This window comes from Hemiscyllium ocellatum, chromosome 28 (genome assembly GCF_020745735.1).
Source record: "Hemiscyllium ocellatum isolate sHemOce1 chromosome 28, sHemOce1.pat.X.cur, whole genome shotgun sequence".
NCBI classification, from domain to species: Eukaryota; Metazoa; Chordata; class Chondrichthyes; order Orectolobiformes; family Hemiscylliidae; genus Hemiscyllium; species Hemiscyllium ocellatum.
This window is the reverse complement of record NC_083428.1, coordinates 35,388,703-35,406,741: the sequence shown is the minus strand read 5'-3', so window position 1 is coordinate 35,406,741 and position 18,039 is coordinate 35,388,703. Positions and strand designations below refer to the sequence as shown.

The 18,039-nt window shown below is 43.2% G+C and overlaps 1 protein-coding gene across 2 annotated transcripts in view; it reads right to left on the bottom strand.

The window, feature by feature from the left end:
- ubxn6 (UBX domain protein 6) overlaps positions 1-18,039 on the bottom strand; it is a 42,463-nt gene that overhangs the window by 9,832 nt on the left and 14,592 nt on the right. For both annotated transcript variants that reach the window (XM_060846358.1, XM_060846359.1), the window contains 6 exons: positions 17,052-17,183; positions 14,989-15,086; positions 14,078-14,153; positions 11,316-11,400; positions 10,570-10,789; positions 479-609 (listed from right to left, as the gene is read on the bottom strand). In XM_060846358.1, the coding sequence (XP_060702341.1) occupies positions 479-609; positions 10,570-10,789; positions 11,316-11,400; positions 14,078-14,153; positions 14,989-15,086; positions 17,052-17,183 (742 nt within the window). The remainder of the gene's footprint in view (positions 1-478; positions 610-10,569; positions 10,790-11,315; positions 11,401-14,077; positions 14,154-14,988; positions 15,087-17,051; positions 17,184-18,039) is intronic.

Below are 18,039 nucleotides of genomic sequence, written 5' to 3'. Positions count from 1 at the left end.
AAGAACTCTTTAAAAAAAACTCTACTCATTCTATTTGCTCTAAATTTCCCAATTCTCATATTTATCCCTCTTTTTGCTGACATCACAGATCTCTCTTCCTTTGACCTAATACCATTTCAATTGTTTCTTGTTCGTCTCCACTTGAGAGTCCAGTCATTTGAACCTACATACCGAAGTCAGAGAAGATTTGTACACAAATACATAATACAAGTTGGTATAAAAATTGTGTTTTTTAATTCTTCTAACATTCCAGGGGCTATATAATGCATGTATATCACAATTCTGCTATTAGGTATTTGGTTGTACATCTTTGTAAGAAAAGATTAATTAATTAATTGCATACAGCATTGCAGGATTTGAAAGAATTGGAACAAATTAGATTACATCAAGAAACTAGTGAATTGACATTTTCTTGGTGGATTTAAAGCTCCTAACTGCACCACCAGACTGACTTCAGATTTCCAAATTGAGAGGTTACCTTGTAAAATGTATCCATCTGGGAACCTGACGCGCAAGAGAGTGTAGTTATATTTCTTCAATTCCCTCTGCTCGTCTCTCTCCCGCATAGCTTTAGTTCTCAGTTTGGTCATCCTATCCACAGCTTCTGATCTGCCATAAAACAATTGGGTAATTGTACATTATACTTTAATTATAATAAAGATGATCTAAATAGCCAATGTAGTACTCAATATAGAAACAAAAACAAATTGCTCTGAAAACTCAGCAGATCTGGCAGCACCTGTGGAAAGAAAGCAGAGTTAATATTTTGGGTCCAGAACACTAGGCGGCACGGTGGCACAGTGGTTAGCACTGCTGCCTCACAGCGCCAGAGACCCGGGTTCAATTCCCGTCTCGGGCATCTGTCTGTGTGGAGTTTGCACATTCTCCCCGTGTTTGAGTGGGTTTCCTCCAGGTGCTCCGGTTTCCTCCCACAGTCCAAAGATGTGCAGGTTAAGTGAATTGGCTATGCTAAATTGTTCGTAGTGTTAGGTGAAGGGGTAAATGTAGGGGAATGGGTCTGGGTGGGTTGCTCTTCGGAGAGTCGGTGTGGACTTGTTGGGCCAAAGGGCCTGTTTCCACACTAAGTAATCCAATCTAATCTAAGCCAAGATTTGCCAGTAATTTCCGTTCTTGTTTCTGATTTCAGCATTTGTAGTTTTTCTTTTAAATATTCAGTGTAGCACTGGATTAAAGACCAAGCTGAATTCCAGGTCTTAGCTAGCATAGGACTAACAGCTGACTTATGTCTTGGATAGCGAGAGGAAAGCAATTAGAGTCGATATTTTTAATCAACTCGCTCAGCCATGTTCTGACATAGTGGGACTTGAACCTATGCCCTTTAGCAGAGAGGTAGGAATACTACCAATATGCCACAAGACCCTCAAAACAATTACTGAGTAAACCACACCGAAACAGGGTATTCAGCCAACTGGTCTGTGCAGTTGTTTATGCTCCAGACAAGTCCAGTTCCCATTTCATTTCACCTGTCTTCATATTTTCTATTCATTTCCCCCTCATGTGCGTATCTAGCTTCTCCTTAAATGCATTTATGCTCTTTGCCTTTATTACTCAGTGTTCACTCCAAGTTCCATATTCTAACCACTCAGATTCCCTGCAGTGTGGAAGCAGGTCATCCGGCCGATCGAGTACACACCGACCCTCAGAACAGCACCCCATCCAGATCTCCCTCTTAGCCTATCCCTGTAACCCTGCATTTCCCACAGCAAATCCACCTAACCTGCACATCCCAGGACACTATTGGCAATTTAGCATGGCCAATTCACTCTCACCTACACACCTTTGGTCTGTGGGAAGAAACTGGAGCACCTAGAGGAAACCAATGCAGACACAGGGAAAAACTGCAAACTCCACACAGACACAGTCGCCGAGGGTGGTATCAAACCCAGGTCCCTAGCACTGTGAAGCAGTAGTGCTAACCACCGAGCCACCCCAACTAATGGGCTTAAGGTGTTTGTACAGAATTCCTTATTGGGTTTATCAGTGAATTTACATTTACAACACAAAAATCTTTGCAGTTATCATAGCTCATCTGTAAATACTCATCTCACATTATTCTCTTTTCTGGAAGAAAACAACCCAAACTGTTCATTCTTTCCTGATGGAATCTCCCAACTCCAACATCACCCTGGCAAATCATTTTTGCACCTCTGTAATAGTATAAACAGAGAATAGAAATAATCCCAGTACCAACTAAGATTCAGGCATTCTATCACTGGCCCTGGACTCATTAAGAAAACAAAATTAGATGAAAACTATTGAAAAATAAATTGATTCTGTTGTAGAGCTTTTGGGCTGTTTTGAGATGTGAAAAGTGTTTTACAATAGAATCACTTTTTCAAATCTTATGTTTTTTTTAAACTAAATGCAAGTTGTGTTGGGTTCTCTGGAGAGATTCTTGGGTTTTCTTAACCACTCATCATTAATTACCGATCCCAACCTTATTCCATCCCCATCTCACCATGCTCCTTTCCTGGAACAACATACCACACCTTGCATATCTACTGAAAGACCAGCACCCCGGTGCCTTTGCCATATTTAAAAAAAGGTCAATTCAGTCAGACAAACAGTGGCATTCCAAAGCCATCCTGCTCAGCCAAGGACTGAATCTTAACATATTGGAGGAGAGGATGGCATGTGATTCTCTAAGTGACCTGAAGGCCATGGTCGCGAAGGTGGTGCAAAAGCAACACCAAAAGGTCTGCTGCAAAAGCAGGAAACCTTTTTCCAGGAGGACTAGCAGAGATGGTTGCATCACCAGATCGTGGCATCCTGGTCAGGGCCATCTCCAGGAATGGCCAACAATGCTGAAAGAAGGTCTATGATCTTTTCTGTTTGAACAGAGTGAGTGCCACACTTGTTTCTGCAACTTCACAAATACAATCTCTGCTATTGCACATACCTTCCACCATGGTTCATGATCTACCTCTGGCACTCCTGCCTGCAACGGCTTTGATTTCCCCCAAGCTCCTACACTATCTGATGCTGAGACACTGCTTGCTGCACATGCAGTGTGCGTACCCCCACATGGTGCAGGTGTGAAACGGACATAGCATGGTGTCCTGCAGAATGAATGTACTTTCCCATGACTGAGGACTGCTGACCAATAAGGCAAGCTATCTGCTTATGACTGCGCTAATTGGCATGGCATAGCAAGGCAGGGAGGCACTACATGACTGAGTACTTGGAAGGAAACTAGCAGCCATGAAATGCAGCCTGAAAATGTGTTGCTGGTTAAAGCACAGCAGGTTAGGCTGCATCCAAGGAACAGGAAATTCGATGTTTCGGGCCAGAGCCCTTCATCAGGAATGAGGAGAGTGTGCCAGGCAGGCTAAGATAAAAGGTAGGGAGGAGGGACTTGGGGGAGGGGCAATGGAGATGTGATAGGTGGAAGGAGGTCAAGGTGAGGGTGATAGGCCGGAGTGGGGTGGGGGCGGAGAGGTCAGGAAGATGATTGCAGGTTAGGAAGGCGGTGCTGAGTTCGAGGGAATCGACTGAGACAAGGTGGGGGGAGGGGAAATGAGGAAACTGGAGAAATCCGAGTTCATCCCCTGTGGTTGGAGGGTTCCTAGGCGGAAGATGAGGCGCTCTTCCTCCAATTGTCGTGTTGTTATGTTCTGGCGATGGAGGAGTCCAAGGACCTGCATGTCCTCGGTGGAGTGGGAGGGAGAGTTAAAGTGTTGAGCCACGGGGTGGTTGGGTTGGTTGGTCTGGGCGTCCCAGAGGTGTTCCCTGAAGTGTTCCGCAAGTGGGCGGCCCGTCTCCCCAATTTAGAGGAGGCCACATCGGGTGCAGCGGATGCAATAGATGATGTGTGGAGGTGCAGGTGAATTTGTGGCGGATATGGAAGGATCCCTTGGGGCCTTGGAGAGAAGTAAGGGAGGAGGTGTGGGCGCAAGTTTTGCATTTCCTGCGGTTGCAGGGGAACGTGCCGGGAGTGGTGGGGGGTTTGGACCTGACGAGGGAGTCGCGAAGGGAATGGTCTTTGCCGAACGCTGATAGGGGAGGGGAGGGAAATATATCCCTGGTGGGGGGTTCCGTTTGGAGGTGGCGGAAATGACGGCGGATGATACGCTGTATACGGAGGTTGGTGGTGTGGTAGGCGAGAACCAGTGGGGTCCTGTCTTGGTGGCGGTTGGAGGGGCGGGGCTCAAGGGCGGAGGAGATGCGGTGGAGGGCATCGTCGATCACGTCTGGGGGGAATCTGCGGTCCTTGAAGAAGGAGGCCATCTGGGCTGTATGGCATTGGAACTGGTCCTCCTGGGAGCAGATGCGCCAGAGACAAAGGAATTGGGAATATGGGATGGCGTTTTTACAGGGGGCAGGATAGGAGGTGTAGTCTCGGTAGCTGTGGGAGTCAGTCGGTTTATAGTAGATGTCTGTGTTGAGTCGGTCGCCCGAGATAGAAATGGAAAGGTCTAGGAAAGGGGGGGGGCGGAGTCTGAGACAGTCCAGGTGAATTTGAGGTCGGGATGGAAGGTGTTGGTAAAGTTGATGAACTGTTCAACCTCCTCGTGGGAGCACGAGGGTCCAGTCTGCAAGATGAGTATCTATACACGCAAAAGAAGAAGTGTTCTTGCAGCAGCTTTTTAATACTAATTACTAGGGAGCTTTCAAATCAAACTTGGTGTTTCCTAAACAGCCTGCAAGTGGATCAGGGAGGTGCCAGGATGGTCACGAGGAGTTGCCAAGTGTCAGATGCCAATGTCCATGCCCAAGGGATGTGTGGGACTGATGGCCATTGGAGAGAGACAGACACAGAATGTTGTTCTGAACTGAGAGGATACAAGCACCTGTATATATGACTAGATGGTAATCCCAGAGTGTACTGGAAAATTGAAAATATTTAACATTTGGCTGTGAAATGGATACCTGAGCTTTGGTTGCTGTTTTGACAATTTGACTTTAACCAGTTTAAATTAATGCCCTAAGAAACTAAAACCCAAAATTGAGTTTGAATTTATTGTTTTGCCAAAATTGAACCAATAAGCTGATCCAATGTTTGGGGTGGGGTGGTGTAAAATGCAGACATTTTGAACATTGGTCAGAGAGCAACTGCCATAAAGAAAGGAACTGGACAGCTAATTGCCCATTTAACGTGTTGCTCTCCAAGAAATTAGGCAACACTCAGCCAAAAAGGTACCTTTTCATGTGAAACATGCTCGCAGTAAAAAGAAAGCTGACGACCCTGGAAGATCCTCAGCTGGAAGGAGGAAGACACAGCAGACCACAGCGACTGTGTGGTTTTGACATTAAGTTGATGTAATTTTAATAAATGGCTTATTGGAACGGCATATTGTTATAGAGTTGGAGGCAGACTTTAAATAGTGGAATTTAAGAGTTCTCTTTCATTCACTTTAACAGATTATGAGTTTTTCTAGGTGTTCGCCTCCGTGTCATAACAGCAACCAGGAACAATCTGAAATCTTCAGGTACCTGCTCTGATTTCCATAACAATTTCTTGATGTCTAGCTTGTTTGGTGAATGTGTGTGTTAGAAAGTAGCATATTAGTGAGGCACGTTGAGTCACTATGAAGGCATACATCAAGCCATAATCCCTCCTAATTGACAACTGACCACTTCCTGCCTATTGAAAAAGTTGCTTCACCGGTTAGCAAATGCTTAAAAACCATGCATCGAGTTGTTCCCAACACAGATGGGCTATGTCAGTCACTTCCACCCCCATCATGGCCACTCCCACAACCACCTCCGCCCCTCACATCATCGCTGATGCCACACGCTCAGTGACTTCCGCCACCCCTACAGCTGTGGTCACCACCACTTCCGCCCCCACCAGCACCACTCACCTGCATTCTGCTGACAAGCCCCCCACAGACCCCACTGTCACTATCCCCACCCCCCAGAACCCTGAGGGGAACACTACCACTGCTCATGACTCCACCCCCATTCCCCCCACCATCACACCCACTCCAGTTACAGGTTTCGCCCCCACTCACACCAGATCCCAGCTCCCAGCCCTGCCGAGTTTTCACCATCCCCCCAGACCTCCCCCTCACTGAGGACAAACAATCAGTCCTCAGCAAAGGACTCACCTTCATCCCCCTTTAATACACGCCGTGACGTCGAACAATTCTTCCGTTGCCTCCGAGCTTACTTTCACAATCAGGATTCCCGTCCACCTTCCGAGGACCCCTTCGCCCACCTCTAACACACTGCATCCACCTGGACATCCCACGCTGGCCTATTACCTGCCCTCAACCTCTTCATTTCCAACTGCCGCCAGGACATTAACCGCCTCAACCTGTCTACCCCCCTCCCCCTCTCCAAACTCTCCGCCTCAACACGTTGCCCTCCAATTCCAACCTCACCGTCAAGCCAGCAGATAAAGGGGGCACAGTGGTAGTCTGGCGCACTGACCTCTACACCGCAGAAGCCAAACGCCAATTCAAGGACACCCCTTCCTACCGCCCCCTCGACCATGACCCCACCCCCCCATCACCAAACCATCATCACCCAGACCATATAGAACCTCATCACCTCAGGAGATCTCCCACCCACAGCTTCCAACCTCGTAGTCCGGGAACCCCGCACTGCCCGGTTCTACCTCCTTCCCAAGATCCACAAGCCTGACCACCCTGGCCGACCCATTGTCTCAGCATGCTCCTGCCCCACTGAACTCATCTCTACCTTTCTCGACACTGTTCTATCCCCGCTAGTCCAGGAACTCCCCACATATGTTCGAGACACCACCCACTACCTTCACCTTCTCCTCCAAGACTTGCATTTCCCCGGCTCCCAACGCCTTATCTTCACCATGGATATCCAATCCCTCTACACCTCCATCCGCCATGACCAGGGCCTCCAAGCCCTCCGTATTTTCCTCTAGATGTCCCCAACAGTACCCTTCCACCGACACTCTCATTCGTTTGGTCGAACTAGTCCTCACCCTGAACAATTTCTCCTTTGAATCCTCCCACGTCCTCCAGACCAAAGGGGTAGCCATGGGCACACGTATGGGCCCCAGCAATGCCTGTCTCTTTGTTGGCTACGCAGAACAGTTGATCTTCCGTAATTACACCGGCACCACTCCCCACTTCTTCCTCCGCTATATTGATAACTGCATTGGCGCCACCTTGTGCTCCCACGAGGAGGGTAAGCAATTCATCAACTTCAACACATTCCACCGTGACCTTAAATTTACCTGGACCATCTCTGACACCTCCCTCCCCTTCCTGGACCTCTTCATCTCCATTAATGACAATTGACTTGACACTCACATTTTTTTACAAACCCACCGACTCTCACAGCTACCTGGATTACACCTCTTCCCACCCTACCTCTTGCAAAAATGCCATCCCGTATTCTCAATTCCTCCACCTCCGCCGCATCTGCTCCCAGGAGGACCAGTTCCACCACAGAACACACCAGATGGCCTCCTTCTTTAGAGACCGCAATTTCCCTTCCCACATGGTTAAAGATGCCCTCCAACAAATCTTGTACACATCCCGCACCTCCGCCCTCAGACCCCACACCTCCAACCGTAACAAGGACAGAATGCTCCTGGTGCTCACCTTCCACCCTACAAGACTTCGCATAAACCAAATCATCCACCGACATTTCCGCCAACTCCAAAATGACCCCACCACCAGGGATATATTTCCCTCCCCACCCCTTTCCAACTTCCACAAAGACTGCTCCCTCCGTGACTACCTGGTCAGGTCCACGCACCACCACCCCCCCCCCCCACGGGAACTGTAAAACCTGTGCCCACATCTCCTCCCTCACCTCTATCCAAGGCCCTAAGGGAGCCTTCCACATCCAAAGTTTTACCTGCACATCCACTAATATCATTTATTGTATCTATTGCTCCTGATGCAGTCTCCTCTACATTGGGAAGACTGTGCCTCCTAGCAAAGCGCTTTAGGGAACATCTCCGGGACACCCGCACCAATCAACCACACCAACCCGTGGCCCAACATTTCAACTCCACCTCCCACTCTGCCGAGAACATGGAGGTCCTGGGTCTCCTTCACTGCTGCTCCCTCACCACCAGACGCCTGGAGGAAGAACGCCTCATCTTCCACCTTGGAACACTTCAACCCCAGGGCATCAATGTGGACTTCAACAGTTTCCTCATTTCCCCTTCCCCCACCTCACCCTAGTTCCAAACTTCCAGCTCAGCACTGTCCCCATGACTTGTCTGGACTTGCCCTACCCGCCTATTTCCTTTTCTACCTATCCACTTCACCCTCTCCTCCCTGACCCATCACCTTCATCCCCTCTCCCACTCACCCATTGTACTCTATGCAACTTTTTCCCCACCCCCACCCTCCTCTAGCTTATCTCTCCACGCTTCAGGCTCACTGCCTTTATTCCTGATGAAGGGCTTTTGCCAGAAACGTCGATTTCGCTGCTCCTTGGATGCTGCCTGAACTGCTGTGCTCTTCCAGCACCACTAATCCAGAATATGTCAGTTTCTTGTCTGATTCTGCCACGAATATCATCATATTTCAATCTTAGTAACTGTTTTGTAAGCGACCATAGGTGCATACAGAAAGTCCCATCTATCACAAATACTTGATGCAATTTTGAGGATGGGAAGAATGGCCAAGTGGTCACTTTCTGGAGGGCCTGCCTGTGCTCGTGGAGCTACACCTCAGGAGATGGCTTCAGGAGCAGCCATAAAGAGAAGAAAATCTTCACAGAACAGAATTTCTTGCTGCACATATCATATGCTTAGTTTCTCCTCTTATTTTCTCTATTTCTGACTGGAACATTTAATGAAACTTTGTATAAAAAAGGTCAGAGGAAGATCAGCAGCAATTTATAGCTGAATTAGCATTGTGCTGTACAGCAACGATAAGTCTCAATATCTAGCTCCCAATCCCTGCATCAGCATTGACCATTTTTGGAGCCTAAGCTCTGCACAGAGACAAAAAAAAAGAAAGTTTTTCATTCAACCTATGGTTAATAGGATCCGATCAACTACTCAGTCCTGATGACAGTCCCCGTTCCCAAAACTGCAGTCTAACATCACCCAAAATGAAACTGAAACAGTCATCTTCCGCTTCAGTACAAACTCATCCTCCCACTAAAGGAGAAAGTGGAGTACTGTTTTCTGAAAATCACTTTGGGAACAGTACTCTCATGTGTCCCTTGGAGACCATTACAAAGAAACGCTGGCACACTTGATTCACGATTTGGAGGAAGAGAAGCACAATCAGAATTTGATGCTATTCAGCATATTATAAACATTAAAAATCAGCTAATAAATTCTTGAACCATTTTGGTTTTTGCCACTTAAACAACTTTTATTGCAGCTATTGTGTCATTAGTCAACGATTCCATTAACGCTCTTTATAGCACCAATACTAGAAAAATGATAAGTTAGAAATACAGAGGAACATCAATTATCTGAAGGATAAGGGTGAGGAGTATTTCATTCGGATAACCAAATGCCGGATAACATGGTTTAGCCAAGCACTGGGACCTTGCAATCTTGCCAGATAACCGAAGTTCCTCCGTATTCCTCGATTATCCATCACTCAATTATCCAAATATTGAATTATCCAGCAAGATTGCAAGGTTCTGATGCTCGGCTAAACTATGCTATCTGGCATTCAATTATCCGAATGAAATACCCCTCACCCATGTCCTTCTGATAATTGAGGTTCCTCTGTAAATCCGTTGCACCATGCACAGCCAATTTCACGTACATTAAATTGCCACGATGCTCTTTCCTAAAAAAAAAACTTTGCTGTTGTTGGACTATGCAAATGCTAACAAGAGGCACCTTGCACAACTGATGAATGCAGATTTGTTGAGGCAAAACAAAAATTGGCTTAGTTGGCAAAAAGAACAAATTTGACAACTTAATGTTTTTTTTTTAAAAATGACCTAACTGCAGCACCAAATGCTGGCCGTGGCTCTCTTTCTCCACATTACAAATCAAAATGTGCCAGTTTTTCATTGTACTGTCGCTAAGGGATACATGTCCACAAGAAGACTCATGCATCAGGAGCTGGTAACACCACCATAAAACAAAAGCAAAATTTCTTAGGATTAAGGCTGGAAAGAAAATTTCCCAAAATCATACGTAGGAGCAGCTGAGTTCCATGGGACACAAAGCAGATATCTGTCATTTACTGTGCAAAAATGGAAGAATGCAAAACTGTTCAACTGCTGTAGAAAGCAGAACAGTGGTAACAGTGATAGCAGAGTTTCCACTGTACTCAGCAACTGGAACACATACTACAGCCAAAACAAAAGAAAACAAGCTTTGAATGATTCTTTTTTAGGCAAGGCATTTTTGCTAAAATGATCTGTTAACTGGACTCATTTCTGAGTCAGAAGTTGGAGAATTTGAGTACAAACTAAATCTGACATCCCAGTGCAGTCCCAAGTGCAGGCACAAATGTTCAAACAGATGTGAAACGCTGCAGTGAAGGGATGGCTGGGATTAGTACTCTTGTATTGAATGAAACCAGGTCCTCTTTATTCAGACATATCAAGTTTTTAAAAATACACCTACACCTTCAATGATCAAACCAGAAATTTAAATCCAGCAGCACTCGTTGAATCCAGCCTTACCTCATCAGCTGCTCCCGTTTGATTTCGTCAGCAGTCAGGTTGTAGAAGTCATTGGGCAATTCAAATTTTGCTGCCTGTGGTGAAGGGCGAAAAATCTGAATCTGTCGATCTAATTGCGCTCTTACAGGCTCAGCACTTAGAAGCTCACCCTTGTACTGTCTAAGCTCTTCAAATGTGTTGAGAAATTCCTCATTTAGCACATAAAAATCTTCTTCATTTTCTATCATAAAAGATAATAAAGACTTGTTAAATTTCACCATGAAAGAACAATTTCTAATCACAGGGAAATTTTATTTTGATACTTTCTACTTCTTTGCAGTTCTGGCACTCTATCAAATAAAGGGCCTGCATGACAGCAACTTGATGAATTTATTCATTGTCACTGCAGTTATAACTCTGAGCTAGCCCCAGAGACAAACTGAAGATACTAACTAAGGAAACTAAGGTATGCAATGGGTACATAGTGTTGAAGAGATGGGGTGGGAAGAACCTTTGCATCAAGGTGTCATATTGCAGTGTCACTTAAGGTTATTAAATGATAATAGGTAGTGCAACGTGCCATTAGTTTTCTCTGGTGATTGAAAAGCATTACAGCCCAGCGGGGTTCATACTTTGCAAAACAGGCACTAATCTATCTTTATACTACACAGATGCACACTATTTCAGCAATTTGGCAGGTCATGCCACACAGTGATTGATCAAGAGAAAATTGAACAATACTTTTTTAGGTGCAGATTCACGATTACCTTGTCCTGCTACTTGTAATGTCTTCCTTTCAAACCCAATCGACTGTAAAAATTCATGCGTTCCTTCCAGTTCAGAGATCCTTTCCTTAGAGAGTGAGAGCACAAGAGAGCGAGAGAATGTAAAAGGGATCAAAAAGAAGGACACAGAGGCAGAGAAAGAGAAAATGAGCAAGAGGCAAAAGAAAGAGAATACTTTAATAGGCACCTGCTCAAAAATTTGACTGCGAACTACCTAACTTCCTATTTGCATTAAGAATAAACCAACATATCAATTACAACTGGATAATTCTTGAAGAACCACAGAAGGGCAGATGCATCATCATAATGAATTAGTGAACTAGCTACAACACAAACTAGAAGCAAGCAAAGCTATTAGTCTCAACTGAGTATGTTTAGTCATTATGGAGCAATGTCATAAAGATACCAAAAACTAAAGGTCCTGCAAAAACAGGTCTCTAGTACCAGAAAACAGGTTAAATCATTAGCGAGTTTGGAGAAGATTTGTAGATCCAGAACCTCAACCTGAGCTAAGTTTGCTCGCTGAGCTGGAAGGATCATTTTCAGACGTTTTGTCACCGTACTAGGTAACATCAGTGAGCCTTCACTGGAAGCTCATTGATGTTACCTACGTTGGTGACAAAACGTCTGAAAATGAACCTTCCAGCTCAGCGAGCAAACTTAGATCCAGGTTAATTCGTTATACACCACATTTGAAAAGGTGAGAATGAGATAAAAGGGCATTACAAATATAAATTGCAACTGTGAAGATTTGTCCAGAGCTCTGGGGCAAACTAAACAACAGCAGGGCAAAGTGGAATGCAAATATACTACTTAAAAGACAAATATTAGTATGCACATCATTCAAGAACATGAAATGGTTTAACAAAAGCAAAATACTATGGATGCTGGACATCTGAAGAATAGAAAACAGCTGGAGAAACTCAGCAGCTCTGGCAGCATCTGTAGAGGGAGAAACAGAATTAAATGTTTTGAGTCCCAGTGACTCATTCATTTCTTCAGTGCTTACTAATTTTAATACAGCATGAAAGTCTTTCGGTTGGGAAATGCAAATACCCTGAAATCATTCAAGTAGTAATTGTGGCAGTAATGGTGATTCTGTAGTTTGCCAGCAGATGATGTAATTAATGGATTCAATACACTCTTGCTTGTACACACGTAGTGACAGTCATGAACATTCATTCTTGAATAAAGTGACTTTTTCTTTGCAGCCTAGAATTAAGGAGATTTGTGTTTATGTATTTGTGGTAGAAGTAGTTTGAAACTCTCTCCCACAAGTGGCAGTGAACACAGAATAATTTGTTAAATTTAAATCAAAGGTAGCTAACTTTTTGTTAAGCAAAGGTATTAAGGTATGGGCCAAAGGCATTAGGTCACAGATCAGCTATGATCGATCCCATTGATTGGCAGAGCATGTTTATAGGGTTTTTGGGAAGTGGGGGGGGGGGCGCACGGCTTATCAGTAGTGGGGGCAGTCTGGGTGGAATACTCTTCAGATGATTGGTATAGACTCAAGGGGCTGAATGGCCTGCTTCTATACTGTTGGGATTCTATGACTTTCATCTATAATGCCGAGGATCTCAGCGAATGCTGGAGATGAAGCATTCATTTGGAATTAGACTAAACATTTGCAAGTAAACCTGTTTTTGCATTTTGTGGCAACTTTTCCCACTGACAATAGGTACATGAACATTTCAAGTCATGTGAGTGCCAGAATCTTTGGTGAAATTATTTTCTGACCAGTCGTGAAACAATTCCTCATACATACATGACACCAGGGTGCCTTCTGATTCCATATCAATTGTGGATAACGCTCATGGAAGTTATATACTGTTTACATTGAGCACAGAGAATGTCTAGAGTTCAGATAGAGTACAAGGAACCAATTGCAACATCTAACAATAGTGTGTCTGTTATGAAAATATTTGGAAATCAGGGCACTCCATTTACCATCACCTTCAAAATATTTTTAGGCAATTAAAAGTAGTCAATTTTCTCCCAAAGGATAAGTGCTTCTGTTACCTGTGACACAAGTCAGAAAGGTGACAGAATACTCTCTACGTACCTGGACAGTTCTACTCAAGGATCCAGGACAAAATAGCCTGCTTGATAAACATCCTACCTGCTGTCATCAACAGTCACCCACTTAATCGCTGATGTATAATGACAGGTACATGTACCATCTACAAAATGCACTGCAACAATTTGCTCAGATGCTTTGACAGCACCTTCCAAACCCACAACCTCCACCACCAACTACAACAAGAGCAGCAGATTAGTGGCAACACCTCCATCTAAAAGATCCCCTCCAAGCAATACAACATTCTGATTTCGAATGATATCACTATTCCTTCATGGTCACTCAGCCAAAATCCTTTCTTAACATTATAGTGGGCATTCTTACTCCCACATTGACTGCAGCAGTTTAAGGCAGAGCACACAACCACCTTCTTCAGGGCAACTAAGGACCTGCAACAAATAATGGCCTAGCCAGGAATACCCCCATCCCAGGAACATGTTTTAGAACAAAAAAGGTCCCGATTAGGAACACTGGTGTAATATGTCTGAATCAATTAAATTCCAATTTTATTAAATACTTTTGTCTGTATTTGGAGAGATTTTGTTTCAATTCCATCCATTTTCCTCTGAAAGTATCAAAACAATGGACCTGACAAAACTGGCTAAAATCAGCATTCCGAACCAACTGGTTTTGAGAGTGAAAGAAAACAGATTGCAGTTTTTACCTGGAAGATTTTATTTTGCAACTTGATTTTTCTGTATTTCTCTTCACTCGGATTATTGCATATGTTATCAATGTATCTGTAATTTAATATAAATTTTACATTGTTTAGAGGTATGTAGACAAACTTGGATTTGTTTTTCTTTAATAAGACAGGAAAAACACAAACTGAAATAGAAGTGGAGAATGCTGGAAAAGGTGTTTGAATCTATTAGCATATTAGAGATCAAAAATATATTCTTTCAAACAGTAATGGGATAGAAGGCAAGTTACAAGCCATTATGGATGGACACAGAGCGAAAGGGCGAGTTGGAGCAAGGAAGGTGGATGGTGTGACCAAAGAAAGCAATAGCGTACAAGCATCTCTATGGCTATGCTTATTTTTCAGAGAAATTCATAGCATAAAGAAAAGTTGAAGTAAATCCAATAAAAAAAGTTCAGGAGGATTTTCTTTACTCCGAATAGGATGCAGAACATCCTTCGACAAGGAGTAACTGAGGCAGACAGACAGAATATACCTTCAAGAATGCCAGGTAAGTATGAGGGTCAAAGCATCAAAAATAATATGTTGGGGCGAGATGAGGCAAGCTGGGAGACAGCCTGTATGGAGTATGCACACTAGTAGGAATCTTTTGGGCCAAAAGACCTGTTTCAAAGCGATACTTTAAAACAACATGCAAATATTCAACTGGTTTACTTATATTTCATAATATTTATCACAATAAATTTATTCCACTAGCCACCTAAACCATATTCCCAAGTACAGTTTAACACTAATGAAATTTGAATTAACTAACTAACTGGTGACCATATAAAAGCTTCGAGACTGAAATGCAGACAACAAATACAATTACATTTAGGTTTTGCCATGGTTAGAAATGAATCAAACGGAAACAGTATTTGTCTTTTACTTACTTGCCAAGAGTTTCACAAGCAATCTTTACTTTCTCTTTATCTTTGTTAAACGTGTGAATCATCATTATGGAGGCTCGCACAGGATCATCAGCAAATTTCTGGATTGGAAATGCATGGTCAACTTAGAAAGGATATTCAACCATAACAATTTGCACTTTTAATATCTGAAGTGTCTCATTGAAAAAAAGCAAGGGAATGGACACAAAGCAATGTGAAAGGTTACAAGTAACAAAAGGCCTGATTTAAAAAGATGATAGAGATAGAAAGCCTGCTATGCCACCCACAAGCAATAAAAAAGGACTTTTACAGATTGCAGACAACTGATTAAAAATTCAATATTACCAGATTCCCAATCCTGATCATTTCCATTTCACTTTTGAAATGGATCCTTTCAGGTGTCAGTTACCTTGCAGTGCATCACCTGAATGACTATTATATGCATGGATAAACCTCAACAGCAAATAGAGGGACAATATCAAATTGTCAAGGACACCATGGACCAGCCAGTCCTTACCTAACAAATGTAACTGAATAAGTATAATCGATGTACACAAATACTTTTACACTTCCAGCAGAAAATCACTATGCAGCCATCACAAGTGGGAATACTGGCTGCATTTCACTTTCCCAGTCCAGAGGCATTGAGGCTTGATGCACAGCCCAAATTGCTAGGCCAGTGAGGTTCCCCGCACATTCAATTAACAAATACGATTGGGTATAAACCTTTTCCAGCATTTAAAAACTGTTCTTTTTTTTGAAGAAGAAAAACAATCCTTTGGAAAAACTGGCCCACGAGCCTGCGAAAAGCTAGTGCCTTTTTAAAAAAAAGTCAATTTATAGGTTCTCCATTCAAAGTTCTAACAAATTTTATTTAATATTTACCAGGCCAGCCATAGTTTCTATAGCCTTAGACACACTGAATATTCCTTTTCCTCCATTTGTCTTCTGTCTAAAACAACTTCTATTCAAAATCTGCCCACACATCACTTGACGGGGAAGAATTTTAGTCTCCTACCCTGCTGTTTTAGCAGTACCAATTAAACAATCCAGTGAAACCGCATCAATGAATGTAAGCAGCTATTATGAGGTCAGCAGGCATCAGTCACACAAAGAGTCCCTTAAACACAAAGCTAATCTCTTAGCAATTTCAGCTGTACCTTTAGAAAACATTCAGGGAGCCAACACAGGCACAATCGACCAATGGCCCTGTTCTCGACTGTACGATTTCAATTCTAGAACAGAGCTACTGTGAATTCTAAGAGCAAGGTAGGTAAACTCTGCACTTAACTGATTTTAAAAATCTTTCTCGACCCTACTGCTGTTTTAAAAAGTACTACAGATATTTTTAATGATTTATTCTCAGAGTATGATCCAATCTATGTTATTGACCTTGTTGAGACTTATTTTTAAAAATAACCCTGAAGCATTCATGCTACTTTTCATTAACATGATTCATGGAAGTTTTGATCTTTTTCTGGGACATTTCAAAAGGCACAGAAAGTCAATCAGGTACATTGCCTTGAATAACCTCTAATCCAGCTTGGATATGACACTGGCAAACCAAGTGGGTAATTTCAATAGTCCAATTTCACTGTTTTTTCTCTCTCACTGTTACTGTTGTCTAGCTAAACGCATTATTCTGGGTTGCCACTCCAGCCTGCTAACAGTGTTGACTCTGGCAGGACTGTGTCTTTTCACAGGCACTAGGCATACGTTGGTATATAGTCAGATGGATTACTCTTCCCATACAAGTGTCAAGGGTGCCAGCAATTCGCATTAGAGCATCACAGCTGAACACAAACCCATTTTCATGTGACAACTACAAAAACTCATTTTAGTAGAAGTCTCTAGGCAATAGCCCAAAATGTGAACTCTAGCTTTCACTCTTTAGGAATATAGTATCTACATACAGTGGGAGGATCTTGTACTGAGTCCACATCACAAGGTACAGCGACAGTTTGTTTTCAACCTGAACCCATCCTTTTACAAAAGTCAAAGGAAAACTGATCAAAGACCATTTTATGAAATACGAGCTTTGTTTCAGAATTGTATCCAAAACCTACCATAAGAATGGCTTCTTTAATGTGTGAATCTCTTTCACTTTTGGAGATTGAAGCATTTGTTAACGGACAGATAAAGTACACACCAGTAACAGAGAAACTGCTGCAATCTTCCTTCGCAACATTACTTGGACCCTAGAAACACAAAAAACTTCATTTTTAGAGTTCATCATTACTCATTTTGATTCCTCCACTATCTCTAACGTGTAAGCTATTCAAAGAGCCATCTAGTAATGGTCAAGCTGGAACCTTCTCTGATTAAACACTAGGTAGAATAAAGATGTGATGTTCCTGTCCATTATAACCTCCATACCCTGCCAGTGACTCCCTCTGTCTCCTTAGCACTGTCTGAAGCTGACCTGGAACGTTCCGAACATTGCTTTCATATTTGACCCCAGAATCAGCTTCTGATAACATAAATATTATAAGAACACCTACTTGTGCCTTCACAGTATCAACTGATTCAGACCTTGCCTCACAGTGTAGGACTGAAACCCCGATTCATATTTTTATTATCTATAGGCCTGATTATTGGACACAGCCAGACTTCCCATTTTAGACCCTCTGTAAACTTAAGTTCATTCTAAACTCATGTGGTTAGGCCACGGGTAAGTACCACTACCACTTCATGTCTGCTGACAAACAATAACTCCCAGTTAAGCAACAACTTGCTTTTAAAATTCTTATCCTTGTTTTCAAATTCCCTCCATGGCCTCATCCTCTCCAACTGTACCTGCCTTCAGCCCTTACAACCAGAAGATGTGTGTTCTGTCAATTCAAGCCACTTGAGCATCCATGATTTTGATCACTGACCGCTATTCCTTCAGCTCTGAAATTCCATCCCTAAACTCGGTCTTCTTTTCAGATGTTTGTTAGCATCTAACTCTTCAAACAGATTTTTAGTTAGCTGGCCTAATACCACTTTATACAGCTTGGCATCAAATTTTGCTTGATAATGCTTCAGCGAAACAGCCTGATGTGTTTCCCAATG